A 22,160-nucleotide genomic window follows, 5' to 3' on the forward strand; every position below is an offset into this window, starting at 1 on the left:
TGGCGAAAGAAAACAACAGCGATACATGGGCGAAAGAATAAACTCGAGCAAGGAAACGCCAAAGGAAAATTACGAAAAACTGGCCAGAGCAGTCTGATAGACGGGCCCGGAAAACAGATGGAAAACTGGTGAAAACCAGCTTCATGTTTCCTTTCGAGCAGAAAACAAATGTCAACACATTCCACAGCGTGTCCGGTTCTCCAGACCTTTATTATATCAATTTATGTGCTTCAGTTTGATCGAACGACTCTGATTAATCTGTTTTTGCAAGGCTTTGTGCTGCCCAATTAGTTGGCTCCGACAGGGTATTTTCTCATAATTAACGAACTTTTTGCCAACTAAATTAGTGCCAACAAATATGCGCAAACGAGAGGCCAAAATGAATCCAAAATGGAAACGCAAGAACAATCAATTGGGTCGAGCAATATAATTACAAAATTTCAAGAGCGCTGAGGGGGAAAAACGTTTCTGTTCGTCCTGCTTATGACGGAGATTTTCATTTTCTCCGTAGCTCGTGGCAAACTTTGTGCGTAACCTGCGTGAAAAGAAAGGAAAACAACTCGAAGGCAAAACCATTTGCATAAGAGGCCAGTCAGAAACGACACAATAACTCAATTCGCAGCACAAAACCAAAAAACATCACAGAAGAAAAAAAAAAAACAAACCAAATGCGCCACAAAGGGAGTAAGGCATAAAGCCGTCGAAAAAACTTTTCTGCCGAGGCAGTAAATCCTGCAGGATATGGCCCTAAGCTTAGCAACACAACGCACAACTATTCTCCGGTGTCGAGGGCAACGACAACTTTGATGTCCTGGCCGGGAGGAGATCCGAGTTCAGGCAAGTGGAGAAGAGTTAACAACTATGCTCGAAACGCCAAATATTTGAAATATGTGTAGCAACAGAAATGTTGACATTTGAACTGATTTCTACTCAGACTCCATCTCCCTGCTGAGTGTAGTCCTCTTATATACACTCAGAAAAAATTACATAGAAATGGCTAGAAGTCGCGAAATTAAAAAAAAAAATTGATTTTAATTTATTTCGAACTTCTAAAATAAATGTTTAATTACAAAAATTTTCCGAGATTGGCAAGGTAATTAAAACTAATATATACTGTATTCAGGTCAATAACTTTTCCTAACATCAATACTGTGGGTGCAAATCTCTTCCTTGTTGAAAATACACAGTCAATGGACTTAAAAACGTTTTTTATATACCCCATAAATATTTTTCAATTGTAAAATAAACTTTGTTACTCCATAAGTAAGAATTACCATTACATTACATTTTGTAGAAGAATATTGTAATTAAAAAACGTTTTAAAAAGAACTATCAATAGTTATATTGAAAGAAGTTTAAAAAAAATGGAAAACATTGAAACTAGCTTAAGTAAACAAACGTATTTTCTAAAACCGTATATCCATCATAATGCTTATGAATAATTTGTATACCAAAAAGGAAATCATAGAAGGTGTTCTATTTTGTACAAGTGATACAAATGGCAAAACGTTGTGGCAAATTAAGTTAGCGGCAGTGCGAAATTGCTTTGCCCCGAGAGTATTGGCAACAAAAAGATAAAGAAAACAGAAGCCGAACCATAAAAGAGGAGAAAAAATGTTCGTAAGTAGCATTTGTTTGGTAAATTGGCGGCAACAATAGTTGACACAACTTCTGGGGAGCGAGTGGCGAAATTCAAGGCATTCTTATTGCCAATTTCAGCTGTAGCCATTTCTGCTGTCGGTTGTCATGGGAATAAATGTAAAATCAGCCACATGCAAGTTGCTTTCATCGTTTGATTTTCTATTTCACTATATTTTCGAGTACATGTGTATGTGTTAGCATATGGTTAACCTAATTTGAAATACAAAGAACATAATTTGTATCTTATAATACTTGACACTGGGACTTCGGTACAATTCGATAACCATAATCCGATTTCCTTAAAATATTTTAATATTTTGCTTTAATAATTGTCATAAATTTATAGATGTTTGTAAATACTGTTTCTTATATTAGAATTCTTTGATTAGCTTACAAAGAAGGAGAAACTTGTGGCCATTTTCCCTTCGTTTTGCTTATATTTGTGTTGCCAGAAAAACTATAGCTTACATATTATTACTCTTTTCGTTTTATATACAAACCCTATGCATTACTGAGCTAAAAGTTTCACAAATATAAAATATATTTTATTTTAAGTTACCAAACGTTTCAACTACTTAATATGTTTTGCAAACAGTTACAAGCAACTCGCTAAAGCGACTCTAGCCAATATTCTCCGGAAAATTAGTTTTCCCTACGCCATTCGCTGCTTACATCGATATGGCGAACCTTAGCTGCAATCTCCTGGGAAACCTCCACTGCAATTTTCTTAACTAATTTACGCCGGCAGAAACTTTGCTCGCAGCAAAGCCAGAAAGCCGCCAGTCGGAGCTCTAACCAAGTCAAGAGATAAACTTTACACCAAAATGTATTATTAAATCTACGCAGACCCCATAAAATTCCGACCAAAGGAAACCAGCTCTGGCAGCCAGCTGTCTGTTGCCGCATTGCGTCCTCGGCGGGATGTCCTGAAGGACTTCTTGGCAGCCGCCGCTCCCCGGAGTTTCTATATATTGGTCGTAATACTTCTGCCGGGCGGCGGCTGGAACTGCTGCAGCTCCGTACGCACGGTTCCAGTGGACGAGGACGAGGAGGAGGAGAAGGACGAGGCATTGGATGCCGAGGAGCCCGATGATATTGTGGAGTCGGTTCGCTGCTGGCATCCAGGGGGATTTTCAATGCCTTCGGTGGCCATTGTCGTTGGCAAATCCCGGCCGGAGGCCTGCCGTTGCAACTGAGGAATGCGGCTGGCCGGAGCCGGTGCTGCTAGTGGCTCCCCAAGAGGCCCCCCAAGAGGATCCCCTGGAGGATCCCCTGGAGGCAGGCTGTCCGCCTGCTTGGTCGGCCTGGGTATGAGCGAGGTGCGCGATGGCGACTTCAGGGGCTGCGCGTAGAGGTCCCCGTTGGGCGCTGACCAGCTGGCGAGCGCAGGACTTGCCTTGATGGCGTAAATGCACTCGGTGCGCTCGGTGCCCTGAGGGGGCGTGGTCTCGTGGGCGGGGGGCACCGACTCGAAGGACTGAAAGGATCCGCCGAGCGACGCCGGCACTCGCTTCGCTCGCTTCAGACTGGAGGCCGGCGACTTGGGCACAATGGGGCCCACGATGAGGGTATTCTGCGAGATCTGGGGCTCCTTCAAGGGCTCATCCTCGTCCCTGGCCAGCTGCAGTGGTGAAGTGGTCACATTGCTGCTATCCCGCCGCCTCCTGCCCAATGTGTGGCTGATGGTGCGCGGCGGCGGCAGCGGAGCGCTGAGGCTCTGCGGCGGCAGGGAGTTGCGCTTGCAGCTGCTGTCCACCAGGTCCTGCTCCGTGGGCAGAACCTTGGGGTAGTTGCGCAGTCGCAGGAGCTCCAGCTGCTGGGCAGCCGTCAGCGGGACGACCTCCATGCCATCCGAGTCCTGCCTGCTCGTCACATTGATGTCCACGTCGTCGGCATGCACGAAGCTGGTCACCTGCTCGTCGGCCGCCAGGATCATGTCCACCGGATCGGAGTGGCAGTGCGGGCGATCCCTCAGTGGGTACGGATACTGCTGCTCCTGCTGCTGCTCCAAGGTATCCTCGCTGGGTTCGGTGAGTGCCGAGTGCTGCCGCTGCAACAGCATCTCGTAGTGCTGCGGCTCGTGCATGTGCTGCGGGATAAGCAGCGCCGCGTCGGCCACCTCAATGTCCCGGCATATGATCAGCCTGCCGTCTGAGTGCACCGGCGGGGGAGGGGGCGTGGCCGGGGTGAAACTGCCCGACTTGGGGGCCAGGGCCTCCTGGCCCGACATCCACTCACAGACCTTGGTGTGGGTGTCCACCGTGGAGCAGCTGAGCGACCTCTGGCCCGTTTTGATGGCCTCGTAGGTGTTCGACTTCCTGGACAGCTCCAAGGCGAAGCTGTCGTCCCCGTCGCGCGACTTGCTGCAGCGCTTGAGCTCCTCGTCGTTGGCCCCGTCGTAGCTGAGGATGGTCCCGCCCAGCTTGGGGGCGGGAAAGGGCAGGGCCTTGGCCCGCCGACGCCGCTGGCGCAGCAGAAAGGTGCCGTAGATCAGCAGGTTGAGGACTATGATGATGGCAATCAAGGCGATCAGCAGCTGCATCGTGGCCTCCGACCTGGCCACCGTCTCCGGCGGCACCTGCTGCCGCTCCTCCCCGGCCTCTTGCGGAATACTGGCGGAGGTGGCCGCGTCGGACTCGGACTCGGACTCACTGCCACCCGGCACTTTGTGCACATGCCCGAAGGTGGGCGGTGCGTTGTACATGTTCTCCGCCGCCGCTTCCGTGGACTCGCCACTCCGGGGCGGACCAGCCAGACTGGGCTCCTGGAGGAGCAGCTTCAAGGTCCGCACGGGATCCTCCGCCCCGTGCTCCCTGGGTCCGTACTTGCTCATGTGCCCCGCAATCACCTCCTGACCGGGACCGTGCAGCTGCTCCTGAATGGCCGCAATCTGGTTCAGTTCGTCGGGCAGCTCCTTGTTCCAGAAGTTCATGTACAGCTGACGGTATTTGTAGCCCACCGTGGGCGGGATTCCTGCATACAAGAAGGGAAAATGAAAAGTTTTGAGTTATGACATTCATGCACAAATAATCTGGCAATGGCTAGTTGCAAACAATAAGGCACACTCTTTAAGCCAGATTTATGTTAAAACGTCTTCTTAAATAGAACTCATCCTTTTTCATACCCTTGCAGAGGGTATTATAATTTCAGTCAGAAGTTTGCAACGCAGTGAAGGACACATCTCCGACACTATAAAGTATATATTCAGAATTACACATTTAATTTTATTAAAATCGGAAAAGTATATTGCATCGCTGTCATAGGAACTATCGAATAATTAAGCTTAAAATCATCATAGCTATAATGCTTTTAAGCATATATGCAAGTAAATCATAATTTAAGCTGCAAGGGTATACGAACCTCGGCTTGCCGAAGTTTTCTTCCTTTCTTGTTGTAATATATATGAATATATATTATCTGTAAAGAAGGGTTGGTAAAACAATCGAAAACACTATCGATACTATCGGTGGTCGAACAATTTTGCAAACGTCGATGGTTTGGACCCACCATCGATACTATCGCAGACACCATGGCGAATCGTTATATGACAATTCCATTTTGAAAGATGAATGAATTAATAAATAATATATTCGGATTTGATGTTATAAATGTTTCGTTTTTTTAATTTTAATTTTAATAAAATTAAAAGCGAAATTGTGAACAATTAAACTATTACTAAGTGCAAAATATTAAACCAATACGGACGAACGGACAAACGAACGAACGGATCGACCAAGTGATGCTGATCAAGAATATATATACCTTATAGGGTCTAAAATGTCTTGTTCACTGCGTTGCAAACTTCTGACTTATAATACCCTCTGGAAGGTTATAAAAATATCGATTTTTTTAAGCCGCGAGATTATAATGTAACAAGTACTTTCAGAAATCATGCTCTCAATTGTCAATCACTCACCGATATTCAGGTATGCCTGAGCCCTCCTATTGAATTCCGGCCAGTCCAGATCGTAGCGATCCCACTCGAGGGCATGTGAGTTGAGGAAGACGCCCTTCCACGGTGCTTTCGGATTGCTGGAAAAACATCGAGGCAGCCGATGAGGATTTGAGCCAACGGATGTCCTATCGCCCAGTGCACACTAAGGCCCCCGCTTGCCCACAAAAAAGAATCTCATTTTATCGACATAATCCGGCCCTTCATTTGCTCATTCAAACGACATGGTTATGGCCTTATGGCCAATAGCCACACCCTACCGCAGCCACATGCCAAATCGTCCTGCTAACGATCTCTGATTTCAGTTTTGATTGCCACACCCATTTCCATTTTTTTTTTTTTGCAGCCTTTATTTTCATCCCAGAGCGGCGTCCACTTGAACTAATAATATTTGCATGTGCCGCCACACAACCCGGCTGCTGTGGAATAATAATAAAAGCGGCAGTAAAAATTCTATTCATTTCGCTGTCCAAGCGTTGCAGATTGCAAAACGTGCCGCAGTCGAAGGCAAAGCCAATGCCAAACCAAATCCAAAACCAAAACCAAAGCCACCAGTCGTAGCCATTCCAAAACTCATGAATATCCCACACTGCATCCTCATCCGCATCCGCATCCGCATTTGCATGCAGAGCTGTGACTCTTCGTGTTGATGTTGATGGCCCGCCCCCACTTTCGTCCGCCCACTTTCGCAGCCCAAAAACTCCTGCTAACTTTCTCCAAATGCACTTTTCACATCCGCTTCTTGGCCTGCAAGTCCGGCAACCAGTACTCACCCGGTCTTTACGAAATTCGTCCAGTATGCCATTACCGCCTCGGAAAGCAGCTTTTCCTGCACCGTGTAGTTGCCGCTGGGAAAAGGACCTGCGGTGGCCAAAGGAGCCCCGAAGATGAACGCCAGTTCCTCGCCCATAATGCTATGCGGTAGCTGTAAGTGAAATATATATATATACCATAGTGCAGCAGTGTCAGTAAATCAAGTCGGTGGGGGAATTCTCTAAAGCGCAGACTGTTAAAGGGGGCAGGGGAACTATAAGAAGACACAAGGGTAGGTAATAAAAGGGGTTTCATTCAGAACAAACTTATCAAAAAGATTACAACAAACTTTGCCCAATCAATTGATAGCGCTGTGAAAAAAAAAAGATAAAACTCATTCGGGATACAAAGCATCTTAAATGAAGTAAAGTATACAGGAGTGTCCACTACAAAGATTTTATTGGGAGCGACCTTGCGGGGACTGTGATTTATGGATTAAATGCTTGGCTCGCAGTGTTTTCAACCTTCGTCCTAAAGTTTATATACCTCCGGCCAAAACTTAATGCGGTTGGAGCTCGGTCGGTCGGAGATCGGGTGTGAAATGTTTTCAGCAGTATTTTAACGGCTCTTTTTGGCCATTGTGAGCAACCGGCATCAATCTTCTTAGACGGGCTGCATAAATATTTAGCTAGCCGAAGACAGGAGTCTGTCCAGCACCAGAATGGCACCGCCGGAGGGAGTCGCTGAATGTAAGTAGGTAATAAAGCCAAGTTTTTATTGTTGCCATGAAAAATGTAACAAAGTCACAAGGCATTTCTGTCTGAGCACATCAAAATGGCACTGTCCCGGAGCTGGCGACTGTGCTTTTCGTCTTTGGGCGACGTCCTCTGCGCCGCTGAAATCTTTTATGGCATTTATGAATGATGAATTTCGCTTTTGATTTTCCTGCTGCAATTGTATGAGAATTTGATGAAACGGGCAAAAGGAATTCAATTTCGCCATTGAAGGACGGGCTTAGTCTAAGCTTTTCGTTGGGCATTCTGTCATAAATATACGGTTCGATGACCCCATAACAAAATCAAAGCGAATCTTAAAGGTTTTTATGATTCCAGCTTCGAATTGATGCAGCACACTGGCGTATGTTTACTTTAGCGGTTACAATTTTGTTGACATTTCGGGAATGTGGACTGAGGAATATGGTTAAATCAATCAAATGGAGTGCTGGCTGTCGGTAAATATTTTTATATTTTTACCAGCGGAAAATATAAATTTCCCAAAAGTATACATTATACGGCAAATGCTGACTAAAAACCTAAACCTTCCGTTTAAATTCTGTTCAATCAGTATATGATAAGTCCCCGCTACGACTGCATAATTAAGACATGTTCATAAATTTGCCGAAATAATTTATGTATTTATTCCATTGACCGAAACGTGGGCACTTCCTGCAACAAATAATCGTCATTGGCCAACGTTTCTTGCTTTAAAGTTGCAAATAAAAATTACCGGAGCGGAGGCGGAAATTCAATTTGGAATAAATGCGTAACTTTCGTAATTTATGCTCCTCCGTTTGCCCACTCTAGAGATGCCTGCTTTTGTGCCCACGGCAGCGGAAGCAACAATTTGACTTAGCGCCATTTGTCGTAATAAACCTAATGGAGTTAATGGCACTCGCAGCGTGTAAAATTTCCAAAAATATTTTCACCGAATTGGCTTAGGCAAAACGCTTTACGGTGCGACTAAGGATTTGAAGCCTAAGGCAATTTGCCAGGTGGTGCAAATTCCATACCGCACGATTTGCCCTCATCTTTCTATAATTTTATTGGACTTCGCAGGAGGGCGACGAGACCAAGCATCTTTAATTTGGTATTTTTGTGTGGCGGTAATTAAATATTTTCCCTCACTACACAATCTGGCAAAGAGAATGCTGTGTACATTAAGCACGTTTTTCAGCATTTGCCAAACACTCGAGTCGCAGAAACCTTTTTGCGGACTACGGTCGCAAACTTTCAACCACGCACCGAAATAAAAACTTTAGTTTCGTCATTTTTATTTATTTTCATAAATTTCCCTTCCTTCCCCAGCCATTTCGCATTCTTATCAGTGGGAGAAAGTGCGAGGGGGGGGAGGGGAAAATGCCCAAATAGTCGACGAAAAAAACTTTCGCAAGAAAAAAGAAGGCGACCAGACGGGACATACTTCAAATGTTTTTTATTTGTGGGGCTTTTGCGGAAATTCTTGGCATGCTGACCGCGTTTAGAATGCGATGATAATGACGTTTGTCTACGTGGGTCTGTGTGTGCGCACCAGCACTGGGGAAAATGCCAAATTTAATATGGAAAACTTATTAAACTGTCCTCAAGCCGATGCCGTTTTCATCTCTTTTCCCTCGATTATGCCTAAATAAATTGGAACTTGTTTTGCCAAAGTTTTCGGCTCGCTGAGTTTATTGCTCAGCTTGGGAAATTAGAAAAGAAGAATGGAAAAATCTCCAAAGCAGCAATTTAATCCAATTCCCATGTTGTTTATTTGCGTGCGCTTTTTGCGTACTGTCTTGGGGTTTGAATTCAATAATGGTGGATAAATTGTTTTAAGAAAAATTCCTAGACATTTAAGAACTAAATAACGTTATACGGATGACACGGTTCTTCCTTGTTTTTCCAAAGTAAACCCTGAATGTTGAGCTTTAAAAGGAAAACTTACTAATACATTTGTATGTTCAACCTAATTTAAATCTTGTAACTTTATTTGGCTGTTTCTGGGATTAAATCTATTAGGCCTTACTTTAAGCACATTTCCCACTTGGCCGGAATCATCTACGCTCGGCATAATTTTCGCTATTTTTAACAATCGCCCTGAGGCGCTTCTTCATCTCAGTGGAATGGCCGGACACTTCAAGCCAAGTACGTAAGTAGTCTCTTTTGGCCCGTTTTGAGGCCGAGGCAAACAAGACAGACAAGACATGTGCCAAAAAGTTTCACAATAAGCCCGCGGCCCAAGGCAGATAGTCAAAGCAGCTGGGACAATGGGGGCGGGGGCGGGGGCGGGGGGAGCGGAGTCTTCTGAGTGGGCGTGGTCCAAGTGAGTGAGTGGCTGATGCTCGAGATGGAGTGCAGAAGCGCAGTTTATGCACAAATTTCATTCGCATCCAGTCGAGTTCTCTGGGCTTTGGCCATGAAGATGTTGGTACAAACACAATAAAAGCCGGAATGTTGTGCGTTGTGTGGGCCTTAAGTTGTCTGACTGTTTGCCAGACTGGTCCCCCAAACAGAAAATAACAGAAAATAGCAGAAAATAAAAGAATAGAAAAGAAAAGAAAAGAAAAGGAAAAAGAGTAGGTTGCGTTGGCGACAGCCAGCGATAATTTGTAGGCATGCCCGAATATCCTTGGGATCCGCATTTCATGTTAAGGGCCGACCGAGCAGCACGAAATATTTAAGTGAATTTTATTCTCGCAATTTATTCGCAACCAATGCGAATCCGGCCATATATCAGGGGGCATAAACATGTTCTTTTGTGTGATTTGGCCACTTTCAGGCGATGGCAACCGTTGGCCATATGTCAGACTTATTTTCATACTTTAATTGCGGGCTATTAAAAAGTTGTTGCACCCCGCTTGCCGCAAGCTGTTGTCGCATACAAAAGACCCTGTTCCCGAGCGGTTCATCTATTTGCAGTTGCAGTTTGTTTTATGGCCAAGTGCTTCGCAATTGCGGCCATAAAAATTCGCTTAGCGCAAGGCTAAGAGTTGCCAAAAACATAATACCAAATAATAACTTTACGCTTGGCGGGGGGATTGTGTCTCTTTTGTTTTGTATCCCTGTTTGAGTTGTTTTCAAATTCATTATTTCTGTATGGTTGTTTGTGGAAGTTTTTCCTCCGTCTGCTGAGCAATTTTGGTTCTGCCAACGGCTTTCTTTAATTTTCTAGGAAGGCAAAGGCGAAGCTCTGAGGACCCTTACCAAGGGGAGTACAGCGCGAAGATGAAAGGATTTCCTTGGAAATGTTTACTTCTTCCAGGCTTTTAGCCTTCCCCATTTGCCTATCAATCCAATCATCTTAATTACAAATCAATATGCCCATTTAACTGTAGAGTAGCGGAGGTCCGAGGCCACGACAGCTTCATGGCAGCACAAAGCTATCTCTGCGAGGCAATCAGTAACAAATCCATAAGCATGACAAAGCCATAAAAACCGGCAACCTAACCGAGTCGGAGGAACAAGGACACAGAGAGCCATAACCATAGCCGGACCTCTTTCCCGCCCCTCGAAAGTGACCCCCTCTCGGACTCAAATGACCCCTAAGTCAAAAGGATGCCGTCTGCTTAGCGAAACTTGTCTGGCGATGTTTTTGTTTTGGATTCCTCCATTTCTATCTGCACAGGGAGAAAAATAGTACCAAAAACACTGCACTTCTAAGACTAATTTCTCAACAGAGTTTTTCTGAGGAATCAGACTAGCTAAAGAGGCCTACGGGTGCAGCCTAATCTTTAGATGTTTGTCAGCAATATGGCCAATGGAGCTATGTGTGAAAATTGATTGGTCGGTTTTATTATTTATTTAAAACCTAAATCGTTGGGGGGCATAGGTGATATTACTATGAATTGTCTACATATTTCATTCCCACGATAAGGTCAAACCTATTTTCTATCTCATGGGAAGCTTGCTATTGATTTCAACCTATATCCCAAAAATAAACACTCCCATATTCCTTTAATCTTCTCGCTGTGTAAATAGTTAGCCATTTCAGTTGCTGCGGGGTTCAATGTCTTAAATATGATCATTTCCCAATGGCAGCTGCAAACTTGCGAATTGTTTTTGGCCAAAAAAGCCAAAAACAAGCACCGTCAGCCAGTGATGAACTGGACTTAGCAGCCCAGGGCCACAAACTTTTCAGCATGTTTGTTCCATTGTTGGACGGGCAATTCGGGAGCGGTAGCGGATGCGGAGGTATCGAGTACATTATGAAAACTCATTAGATGCCAACTCATGCTGGCTTAATTTCGCCGGACCGCGGGCGTTTAATTTAAATGCGCTGCAGAGTATGTAATTGGAGTCGCCATTCGGGCGGCGAGGAGGGCTAATACTTACGTGGGCATACGGTCCGGACGCGCTGTTATGGCCAAATACGTACATATAATTGCGCCGATTGACATCCGCGTGGAACATACCCGTCTGCAGCAGCGGACCAACCACTCGTGCATCGGACAGAATGTCCAGGACCACGTCACGATGCTCCAAATTAGTGGCCTTAATCGGATTGTTGTACATGTCCTGGTATCTGCGGAGAGGGAGGAAGGAGATAGTAAGTGTGCGGACCGAAACAAGCGGAACATCATGGCAACGTGGCGTATGCGTAATGTGCATTGTTAACATTTGGTGGCTCACTGTGTCTATGGCCATGGGTGTGTGTGTGTGTTACCCGTTATGTGTATTTACTCTCGGTACGTTAAGCTTAATTACGCGGTTGGCTTTTGTGCAGAGCACTCCCAGTGGGACACTCCCAGTCAACAATGGGAGACTAATGCCGAAAATCGTGAATAAACCATGAACATTTCGCTGATTCCAATTGATTTTTTTGCAAGATTTGCGTTTCAGTCCAAATCAATATAATGAAACCCCCGCAAATCATTTATGAACTAAATTTACCAATTGTTTGGTCACTTCTGCCTATTACAAAAAGTTTTGTATATAATTACATGGATTTCGCGAAGATATGTAGTTAGTTTATTTAATGTCAATGTTACATGGTCATTCTCTTATTTTTTGTTCACATTTATTTTTAAAAATGGTGAAAAGAATTCTCTTGATTGTACCATATATACCCGAAGTAAATTGGTTGGACACCTAAAACTAAATCATTTGTTCGTCTACTTTTGTTTGTAGGCCTCAATAGTCAAGTATGTTTACTTTTCTATCTATTTAATACGAATTAGGCAATAACAGTAATTAAATTTTCACTTAAATTTTTGTAATAAAATAAATGACTTAGAATGTTTTATGAAGTCTGAAATTTTACCAACAAATTTTAAGACATTATATATAGATTTTTACATGTCCGAATTGATACATTTGTAAATAAAAATTAAAATTAACAACTGTGCATTCTTATTTTGTTTATTAGATCATTGCAGTTCTAGCACTTCACGATCTTAAAAATGTTTTCCAATTATGAACAAGTTGTTAAATAAATGACCCCATTTTTTCTTCATTTATTTAATTTTTATCAAAGAGACATACAACGAGATACATAACAACAATATCAAGTTTGAAAATGGAATATTTAAGAGAAAACTTTTTTGGTTGACGAAACTTCTGTTCAACTTTCAACGTTTCACAAGTTTTGGGAGTACCTTAAGTTTTCTTTAATTTGTTTTTAAAAAGTTTCTTAAATTTCAATGAACCATTTAGCATAAGTTGGTACTAATTGAGCATCTTATTCTTATAAATTATTGACTGTTGCAAACCATTTGTGAAAATGCCTAAACTAAACTAGTGAACACAACAAAATCACTCAATTCTTTCGACTAGTTTTTTGCTGATGCAAAAATAAAAAGATATATATAGTTAATTCCTTCTCCAAGTATCAAAATGGTTCCCTGCGCTGCTTTTCTTTAATAAATTTGTTGCTCTCCAGCCCGACATTAGGTAAATCGGCATGCTTCTGGTTAAGTCCATCCCAGCATGAAATTATTATGGAGCAGCGGGTAAGAAACGGAGTCAGGAAAAAATACCGAATTCCCCCCTTGTGCCTGCCTTGTGTTCATGTCAAGCACAACACTTGGCCTTTTGCGAGCAGCTGTTGAGGCAGGTACAACATGCCACAGGACACACACACTCGCTCCAGTGCATGTGTTCACCGAGTTTTCCAACGTCTTGGCGTGGCGTAATGTACAAATAAATAGAGCCATATATTGCACATTTTCGTACGGGCTGTACTTAGTTTTCCATTGCTGCCCTGCCTTGTCTGCTTGTATTTTGTGTGCCGTGTTATGCATTTTATTGTCGGCTACTTAAGTTATGCACTTTGACCTCCATTCAGGCAGCACCACCAGCGCAGGCGACCCCCGTGAAGAAGCCTCGAGCGAGGCAAAGTCAGCGCACGGCGGGGAGTACGGTGCTACGGTGCCACTCATGAATGTATGGCCCAAGGTGGCCCGCAAGACGCCTTTCGTTGGCTCCTCTTGCTGCTGTCTTGCTGGATTCAAAGGACGTATTTATCTACAGCAGAGCTCAAAATTATATGACCGAGTTTCCACTTATGTTGCCAGCTTCATTTGAAAAGTAATGCATTCATCTTAAATCTTATCGATTCCTAAGCGCTTCACAATGATAACCCAAGGTTAAATTTATAAGCCTCGTTGCCTTGCTGTTTTTACAAATTCGAAATCCTTTTTTAGGAAAAGCATGCTGAAATATTTTTGTTTCTACATCTGTGACTGTATGCGTCAGTTTAGTTGCCGTCGCCTCAGAGACACATGTTTGCATTGGAATCCCAGTCGGAATCAGAATCGAAACAGCTCAGCTTCGCTTGATATTTATTTGCGGTATCTATTATGTAATCTCATATAGTTGAGCAGACGCTTAGAGCGTTCTGTCGGAGGTCTCAGATGCGTATGCGCAATAAAAAAATACGAGCCTTAAGTGAATTCAGAAATGAAAAGAAATTCGCCTTCAGTATATAAAGTTTAAAACTGATTGGGGCACGGAATGTACATGTGTTAAAGTTCCCGCAGCTGCTCAAAGATTTTATCTTATTATCCTCCGCACGGTGGCATTATTATAAGCTCATCGAAATGCCCGCACCAAACCAACAACCGACTTCATTAAAAATGCATGCAAGCCATGATAATGCCGTTTGGGGAGGGTGGAATAACTTTTAGCTGTCCATTGAGGAGAGCTAAAAATGTGTCATGGCAAATATAATTCGGGAATCGCGCGAAATGCAAGAACAAACAAAAAGTCGAGCGAACAAATTTCGAATGCCAGCAGACCAGCACAAACGCATAATTAAAAGTTGGACGAATGTGCATTGGGGAAATCCAATGAAAAACCTTAAATAACCCCAACGTGTGGTGCTGTTGTTGAGGAAATAAGATTAAAGTGCGCCGCAAACAAACAACAAGTGGAACAATTCCGAGACCGAAACCCCAGCCGAAAGTTTCATGAGCGAGACCAGTGCCGCCGACAAAATAATTAAATATATACGTATTTATTTAGACGACAACGTTACGTAAAACATACACGCACCGCAAAACGACCCACAAAAGCGGCCAAACACACGAAAACACTCAAAAGTAACCGCAGAACTCTCGAAACACCAATCCACAGGCACAGTCACTCCCACCTTCACCTCCACCTCCACACACACATACACACTCAAAAACGCCCCCCGCAAATGGCCACCGGAAATATGCACAACAAACACTCAAAAGTATGCAGTGAAAAGCACACACAACAAACCAGAAACAAATAGCAGGTGGAAGAGGTTAACAGAAGCGATGAGCGTCATTTGCTTTGCTCCAAGAGCAGTGCCACGCCCACCTGGGCAGCCCTCCTCCTTTGCGCACCTCAGGTGGAGACCCAGGAATGACCATTCGGGGAACTCACAAGTGTGATGCAATTTGCAGTACCGTTCAAATTTTATTCACGTGTATTTAAAATAGATGACTTTAGATTAATCCACACCTTTACTTTCTCACCAGCAAAGTCCATAAGCAACTCTTTAAAAAAGCTTACTTTTAATCTTACACTGTTTGGGTAACTTCATTTTTTGTTCCTATCAAATGGAACTAGAGAATACAAATCCTTGCTAAACGATAGTTTTATAATTCTTTCAGCAGCAAAGAGAAAACACATTTTTTTGTTTGAGAAGTAATGAAATTAGTATTAGTTCTTTATCATATTGCTTCAAATTCTAAGCTATTGCTAATCGCGCTAGTCGCGTATAAACTTCTAAATAACTTTGTTATTCAGTTAGACTTACGTGTCAGAGCTTAGCAAGTGAACTTTACACGCTCGGCATGAGTTGAAACAAAGAACACGGCAAATTAGCACCCTCATTTCTCGTGGCCAACCACATTGAGAACGTTCGCCCCTAACCTGGTCGCACAGTGTAGGTTGCTGACTTCCGCTGCTCGTTTCTGGGGCGTGAAGCAACACTCACATTTAATTTCCGAGCAGCGTATGTGACACTTTAAATATTTCCGCACTCAAACAAACACTTCTCCGCCAGGAACACACACACTCGCAAACAGAGGCAGAGTCGGAAGCGGATACGGAGATACAGATACAGATACAGATACAGATACAAATACAGATGCAGACAGAGACTGAGACAGACGGAGGTGTTCGCCGTACTTCGTCCGGGTGCACAATTTTCTAGTGCCCTAGACTTTTGGCAGCTGCAGAGCTGTAACGAATTTGTTGAGGAGTTTGCTAATGAAGTGCGACTGGTCTTTCGAATAAAATGCAATTTGGTTTTAAATTGCATCAAGCAGGAATAGCATGGCCTGAGAATATGCTCCTAATGGCATTCAAACGAGTGGACAATTATCCAAGCATTTTCATTCATTTAGTAGAGAACGCTCGCTCCTTAATGACCTTAAACATTTGAATATACCCCTGGCACTTTAAGTTCGGTTTACTTTAAGCGGATCCCATCTTCAACTATTTAAAGCACCAGGTTAAATCAGAGTGTGCCCACGGCGTGGGAAAAAAATGGGTGAAATCAAATCCATTTAATCACCCAGAACCCTCGCACCCGATATGCCTGTAGACACAACAAGCACGGCGAAACAACTGCTGTCTCCTATGTGTGGCTGCGCACATATAGACTCGGATGCGGACCACTAACTGGCGTTAATGCCCGACTTCTGCGGTGGATCGGAGTGCGACGCGGGGAATAGTGTGGGGTTCATGAACCCCACTTAACGTGCATCCAACGAGGGTCTCCAGTTAAGTGTTCACCCGCAGCCAGGCTAAACAGTCAGGACTCTGGAGCTTTTAACATGTATATGTGTCCTGGAAACTGCTGCCAGTTCCTCCAATCAGAGCCTTAATGATTGACGGAGTATGCCGTCGGCGGTGACGGGAAAGGATCCCATTTTTATCTAGGCCCAGGACATGGTAAAAGCCAATAAACATTCAAAGGCAACATAAAAAGGAATATGCACATTGTGTTTATTACCCCACATTGGGGTAAATAAATTACAAGCGTACCAAAATTATTCGCTATGGTACTTGCTGTACCTATTTGGCTATATTCAACAAGAAATTAAGCATTTCGTTATTTTATCCAGCATTTTCGGAATCAATCATTTACTCAAGAATTCAAATACAAATTTAGAGTACGACCGAAAATAATCGATTTTGGTATGTTTAAAAGATATATACTCAAAAAAATATATAGAAAAAAATTAACATGATAGTTATATACTTCTTTAAATGTATGAATACCGCAATTTTTAAAATAAAATATATTTAAGGAGATGGAACACTCAAAAGTTGTTCTCAGAATTTCTTAACATGAAACAACAATAAAAGCTGTAGTCAAGTGCTCCGACTATTAGATACCCATTACTCAGCTAAGCAGTTTCAAAATAATTATGGTGGCGCCATCTTCCGACAAGTTATGTCTATGCTAATAACTTCTAAAATAATAGTTCGATTCGAAAGATATTTGAATGAGTCGAAAGTTCTTGAGGCAGGTTCTCAACTTGTGGTTATACATATATGTTTTAAAAATGTGCTGCAAAATTTCAGATAAAAATCTGAAAAATTACAAAAGTTACAGAAAGTTCAGAACGATTTATCCGGACCTAGTGGAATGGGTTAAAATTTTCCTTATGGCTTTTTCTAATATACGAAATATGATCAGCCAAAAATATTGAAAATTATTTAATTCAAAAATAATAAGTAAACAAAAATGCGAAAATTGTTATTTTTTAAAACCTTACAACTTTTGTAATTTAGATTTTTTTTCATGTTCCTAGTTTATTTAATAGATTAAACGGTACATAATAAGAAGGTGTTTGCATTTTGTGTTTCCGATCACGGATTTTGACGTAATAACTTCCGGTAGCGGAACCCCTTCTCGACTTTTTCAGTTGATTCAATTTTGAAAAATTGTATTCTGAAAATAAATGGTTGTTCATATTTTTTTCGCATTTTGTGGGCGTTAGAGTGGACGTGGCCACATTTTCAAATAAACTTGCTCTGCCTGCGTATGCATAACTAAAATCTGCATGTTGAATAACAAATCTCTGTATACGCCAAAAATCGTTTTTGAATTAGCTCTTAATTTGGTGAAAAATTGTTATAAACAAATTGTTTCAGGTTAAAGGCAGAAACATTTTCACTAAATAGTTGTAAAATATTAACTTTATAAAAATTAAAATTAAAAACTATTTTTAATTTAAACAAACTAATATGAAATTAAATACTTTGCAAAAAAATGTCCTATTGGAAGTCAAACCACTTTCTCTTTAACTGTACATTCTTCCAAATGGGATAATAATTTAATTTGTATTCATTATCAGCATTACTAATGGAGTCGAATTGTGCCCATGTCCGTCTGTTTGTACATCCGTTTCTACCTTAATTAGTCTCTTAGTTTTAAAAGTTTCACATAAATTGTCTTTCTATTGCAGGTCCCCTGGGAACATCGGGAAAATGTATGAAAAAATTATAGCTCCGCTGTTTTTCAATTGATTTGAATGTACTTCGATACAGAGGAATGGCTTATTGTTTAATAATTACGGTTATAAATTTTTTAAAATCAGAAAACGATATCATTTAGCTGCTTCTTAAACATACAAAATAAAAAATCCGAGTATTGATGTTTTAAAAAATATTTAATATTTAGAAAAGCTGCGAGGGTATATGAACTTTGTTTCCTTTCATGTTAGTTAATCCTTAAAGTCTTCCCAAACGTTTTCTGTTAAACTAGCTTTTTAAATGTTTCCACACTGAAATTGAAAATGCTTATGCAGGCTAAAGCGTTTCGAATGGAAAAATGTTTCATTTTTCGTCACAAAATTTGGTTTCAGAAATTTATGAAAGGCAGAAACGTACAACAAAGGATACATTTTGTATTGTTTTTCCTTTGGTTATTTCTACCACAATCGGCAGTTTGCTGGGTCGAAATATATTTAATTTCCCGTACGCAAGTTTACCACTAATGGACTAGTCGACATGGTAATTGTTAAATTTAACAATTTACAGTATTTGGTAATAAGCCAGATTTCCATTATTTATTGCGCCCGCGTGGACTTACAACAGTTTCTGGTCAGTGCGTAGTATAATATAATATATTGCGTATACGCCACAAGCTCCGCCCAAAAAGCGTTTACCGAAATTGCTTTGCCGCTTTGTGTGCTAGTGTGGGTGCCAGAGTGTTTGTTGTGGATAAGCACATGAATGCCACGGGCTCACACTCACGGACACACAGGACTCACCGCTGACAAACGATTATGAATAGCTGCAACACCCCGTGGAAATGCGACCGCTCATGATGGCGTGGCGAACGGGGCAAAATACCTCAGCAAGTGCTTCTTGGCGCGTGTGTGCGAATATTTATGTAACTCACAATGCAATAGGCAGCATTTTATAACACTTCAACATTTACACTGAGCAGCAAAGTTGAGCCGAGTTGGGTGAGCAGTGAATGCTATAAGTGGTCCGAAGCTTGAAAGCTTGGAAATGTGGAAAAGTGATTAAAACATTTCGCGTAGCTCTCAGAACTTATTTTTGTAAGGAAAATAAATAACGAATGAATGGGTAAACAGCAGTCGTAAAAAAATTATCTGGTATTGGCAAGGTGAACAAATATACGTTTAGAGAAGTAATAATAAACTTTTTATAAAAGTGTATTTATTTATTAGTCGAACACCTGATAGCTCTTCGTCACGAAATTTGATATTAGATGTTTTGTATTTTGGAAATGCGTTCGTAAAGATTAAATCGACCTCTTTAAGATATGTTTTTGTTTAATTGATTATGGAGTTTATCAAAATAAAATAAAATGTTATAGCATTATATATATATATATATATATATATATATATATATATATATTATTAAAATAATATTTTTAAAGCTTGATAGAGTTTTTATTCTCTTCTTTTAAACTTAAAAAGTATACCATAGTATAAACGGCAAACGGCAATCTTTACCATTAAACTACCTGAAAATGTAATAAACGTAATGCAAAATGGTGTTGGCACTTAATAAATGAAATTTCCACTCAAAGTCCTCGGGATTTCCATATTTACTCAGAGAGAAAAGCACTGAAATATGCAAAGTTCATAATTGTATGGGTTTGAGAACGGTGCTCTGCTCGGTTGCATAATCAAAAGTTCTCCAAAATGCATGTCAGCGCCAGATCGCTCCGAAAGGGCGTGGTCAGCGAGGGGCGGTGGGAGCATGTGGCCATCAGAGGATGGCCCAAAACAATCGCTAGCCGGATTGAGTTTGAGCTCGCGTACACACAAGAGGAGTGGCAAAAAGCACGCATGTAATTTATGATGTTTCAGCGTGTAAACAACACGTTCCGAGCCGTCGAAAAAAAAAAGGCAGAAAGCATAGTGGAACGTACATCTGCACTGCAACTAGTGCAGCAAGTAATTTACGAGAGAAGTTTGCCAAACAAAACGGGAGCAACTGGTTCAAGATGCTGCTGCTGGCGAATATATGGATATGGATATGGATATGGATACGAATGGGAGCAGCTGGAAACCAAATGCATATTTAGCCAGCATATTAAAGCGAAAACCATACGGGGTAACAGCAGACAATGCCATTTAAAAGTTTATGGCTTTTTCATCGCCCACCCAAACCAGCCAAGGCCACACCCACATCATTGGCCTCGCCATAAGCGTTCCGCAATCGGTGCTGGAAAGTCAGCTACTAAAGCCAAAAGCTAAGTACGGAAATAGTTATAGTCATAAAGGAGTTACCACTCTTGTGCATAAGGTAAAATTATGTGATTCATTCTTTGGAAAATTTAATTAAATTTTAAGTAAAAGTTAATGTTAATGTGTCGAACGATATCGTTAAAACTTGTTAAATAAAGAAGGGCGGTTTCAAACAAGACTTGTGAAACTTAAAGAAGTTTACATACCATACGACTGCGTATATTCGTATTATTCGTTTGATCAAGTAAAGAAAAGCAAAGTGCAAATTCAAACTAGCCGCTTATTAGGAAATGTTGCCTATCCAACTTAACCTTTAAACTTTAGATTTATTTTGTTCCTTTGTGACTTTTATGTAGTTATTTTAGGAATGACTGACATCACTGCCCATTAAGTATGCGACTTCCTGCGGCATTGCCCGGGGAATATAAATTCAGTGGCTCGAACTCACGAACAAGCGCCGTGTGACGGCAAGGATCACCGAGCTGACCCGAGCATTGCCTTGCATATTTGGTAAATAATATTATAATAAATAAGTTTATGCCATTAAGCGGCTGCTGGCGGGCCTCCGGCATTGTTGACCCTCTCCCGCGGGCATTGTTGTCTATGGGACGCGTGTCTGGCGCGGTTTCGTTGCGGAGTAAACAACTTTTGTGGCCAGTCGGGTAATTAAGGAGGCCGCTCCACGTTGCGGTTTATAAATGGCTGAAATTAAAACGACAATATAAAGCTGTCAGCGACACTTTGAGTTGGGTCAATTGTGTCTCGGGAAGATAAGCCGGGGATTAAGCGACTAAGCAACAGTTTACAAACCGGGAAGACGACGAGGAATAAGCTGGCGATGGGGCGAAAATAAGAATCAACAGAAAAGGCAAAAAGGCTTTATTCCGAACAAATGAATATTCAATTCATTTACGCGACAGTATGTATTTGATTGCATTTCTCATCTCACAATCGGCAAACAAATTAAATGCCAGTGGATTCAATTTGATTGCTCAGCAGCAATAAAATTCCTTGGGGTAACTACACTTACAATTTTCTTAAACAATGTATGAAAAATCCTAAGATAACAATAAAAATGGAACATGTTAAAGCATCTATGCTCTAGTTTCTATTTCAGAGGCAATGTGTAAAGCCACAGACTTAAATCCTTTCGGGAACTCATCCGTGGCGTAAAGTACAAGAAACGGATACAGAACTAAATAATTGCCTTTTCACTCCGACGGTGTTTCCCTCTCGGCCCCAAAAAACAACTAGACCTTGTAGATGTTTTCGATTGGGCCATAAATCCCAACCGGCTGAGCGAATGTGTGTCAGCTTGGCGTTTAAAAGAGCAAGCAGAATGCTTCGGGAATGCCAAAATAGCCAATTTCATGGCTAGTGTAAATCAAACACACCTGCAATTAGGCCCTCACATACACGAACACCCACCGGGAGGCTCACCTCAGGAGCGGACAAAGCTATTTAGGCAATGGCCCCAGAAACGATTTCTGGCAGTTCTGGCTACTCATTAACATGCAGCACTCAACCTACACCGAGAAATGTATATGCCCTCTTCAGTCAACAAAACAACAGTTCGACATTGAAGTCTCAGTAGACTTCGAGCTTGGAAAAGTAGTCTCACACAGACTTCATTGTATTTTAACATTTTAATTATTTAAAAGAGCACTCAAAGAAACTGAAAATAAAGTTTAAGTTTAGACTGAATTTTAATTTTCAAAATTGTATCCTTATCTGTTTACCCCTAAAAATATCTACAGTTGCTAAAATGTACCTCAAAAATGACGTGGTAATTCGAAGTATTTTTTTATAAATATCAATACGGCTTTGTACTGTATTTATCAATTAGCCCACATTTATTTCTTCTTCACGAAATGAGTATTTAGTAATTTAATATATCAT

At 41.7% G+C, this 22,160-nt stretch overlaps 1 protein-coding gene across 3 annotated transcripts in view; it reads right to left on the reverse strand.

Annotated features, from left to right (window-relative positions):
- Positions 1-1,779: 1,779 nt before the first annotated feature.
- LOC108141142 (neuroligin-4, X-linked) overlaps positions 1,780-22,160 on the reverse strand; it is a 49,137-nt gene continuing 28,756 nt past the window's right edge. For all 3 annotated transcript variants that reach the window (XM_041709295.1, XM_041709293.1, XM_041709294.1), the window contains 4 exons: positions 11,437-11,626; positions 6,367-6,518; positions 5,558-5,673; positions 1,780-4,614 (listed from right to left, as the gene is read on the reverse strand). In XM_041709295.1, the coding sequence (XP_041565229.1) occupies positions 2,606-4,614; positions 5,558-5,673; positions 6,367-6,518; positions 11,437-11,626 (2,467 nt within the window). In that variant the 3' untranslated portion in view covers positions 1,780-2,605. The remainder of the gene's footprint in view (positions 4,615-5,557; positions 5,674-6,366; positions 6,519-11,436; positions 11,627-22,160) is intronic.

The sequence above is a fragment of the Drosophila elegans genome, unplaced genomic scaffold, assembly GCF_018152505.1.
Source record: "Drosophila elegans isolate 14027-0461.03 unplaced genomic scaffold, ASM1815250v1 contig_476, whole genome shotgun sequence".
NCBI lineage: Eukaryota > Metazoa > Arthropoda > Insecta > Diptera > Drosophilidae > Drosophila > Drosophila elegans.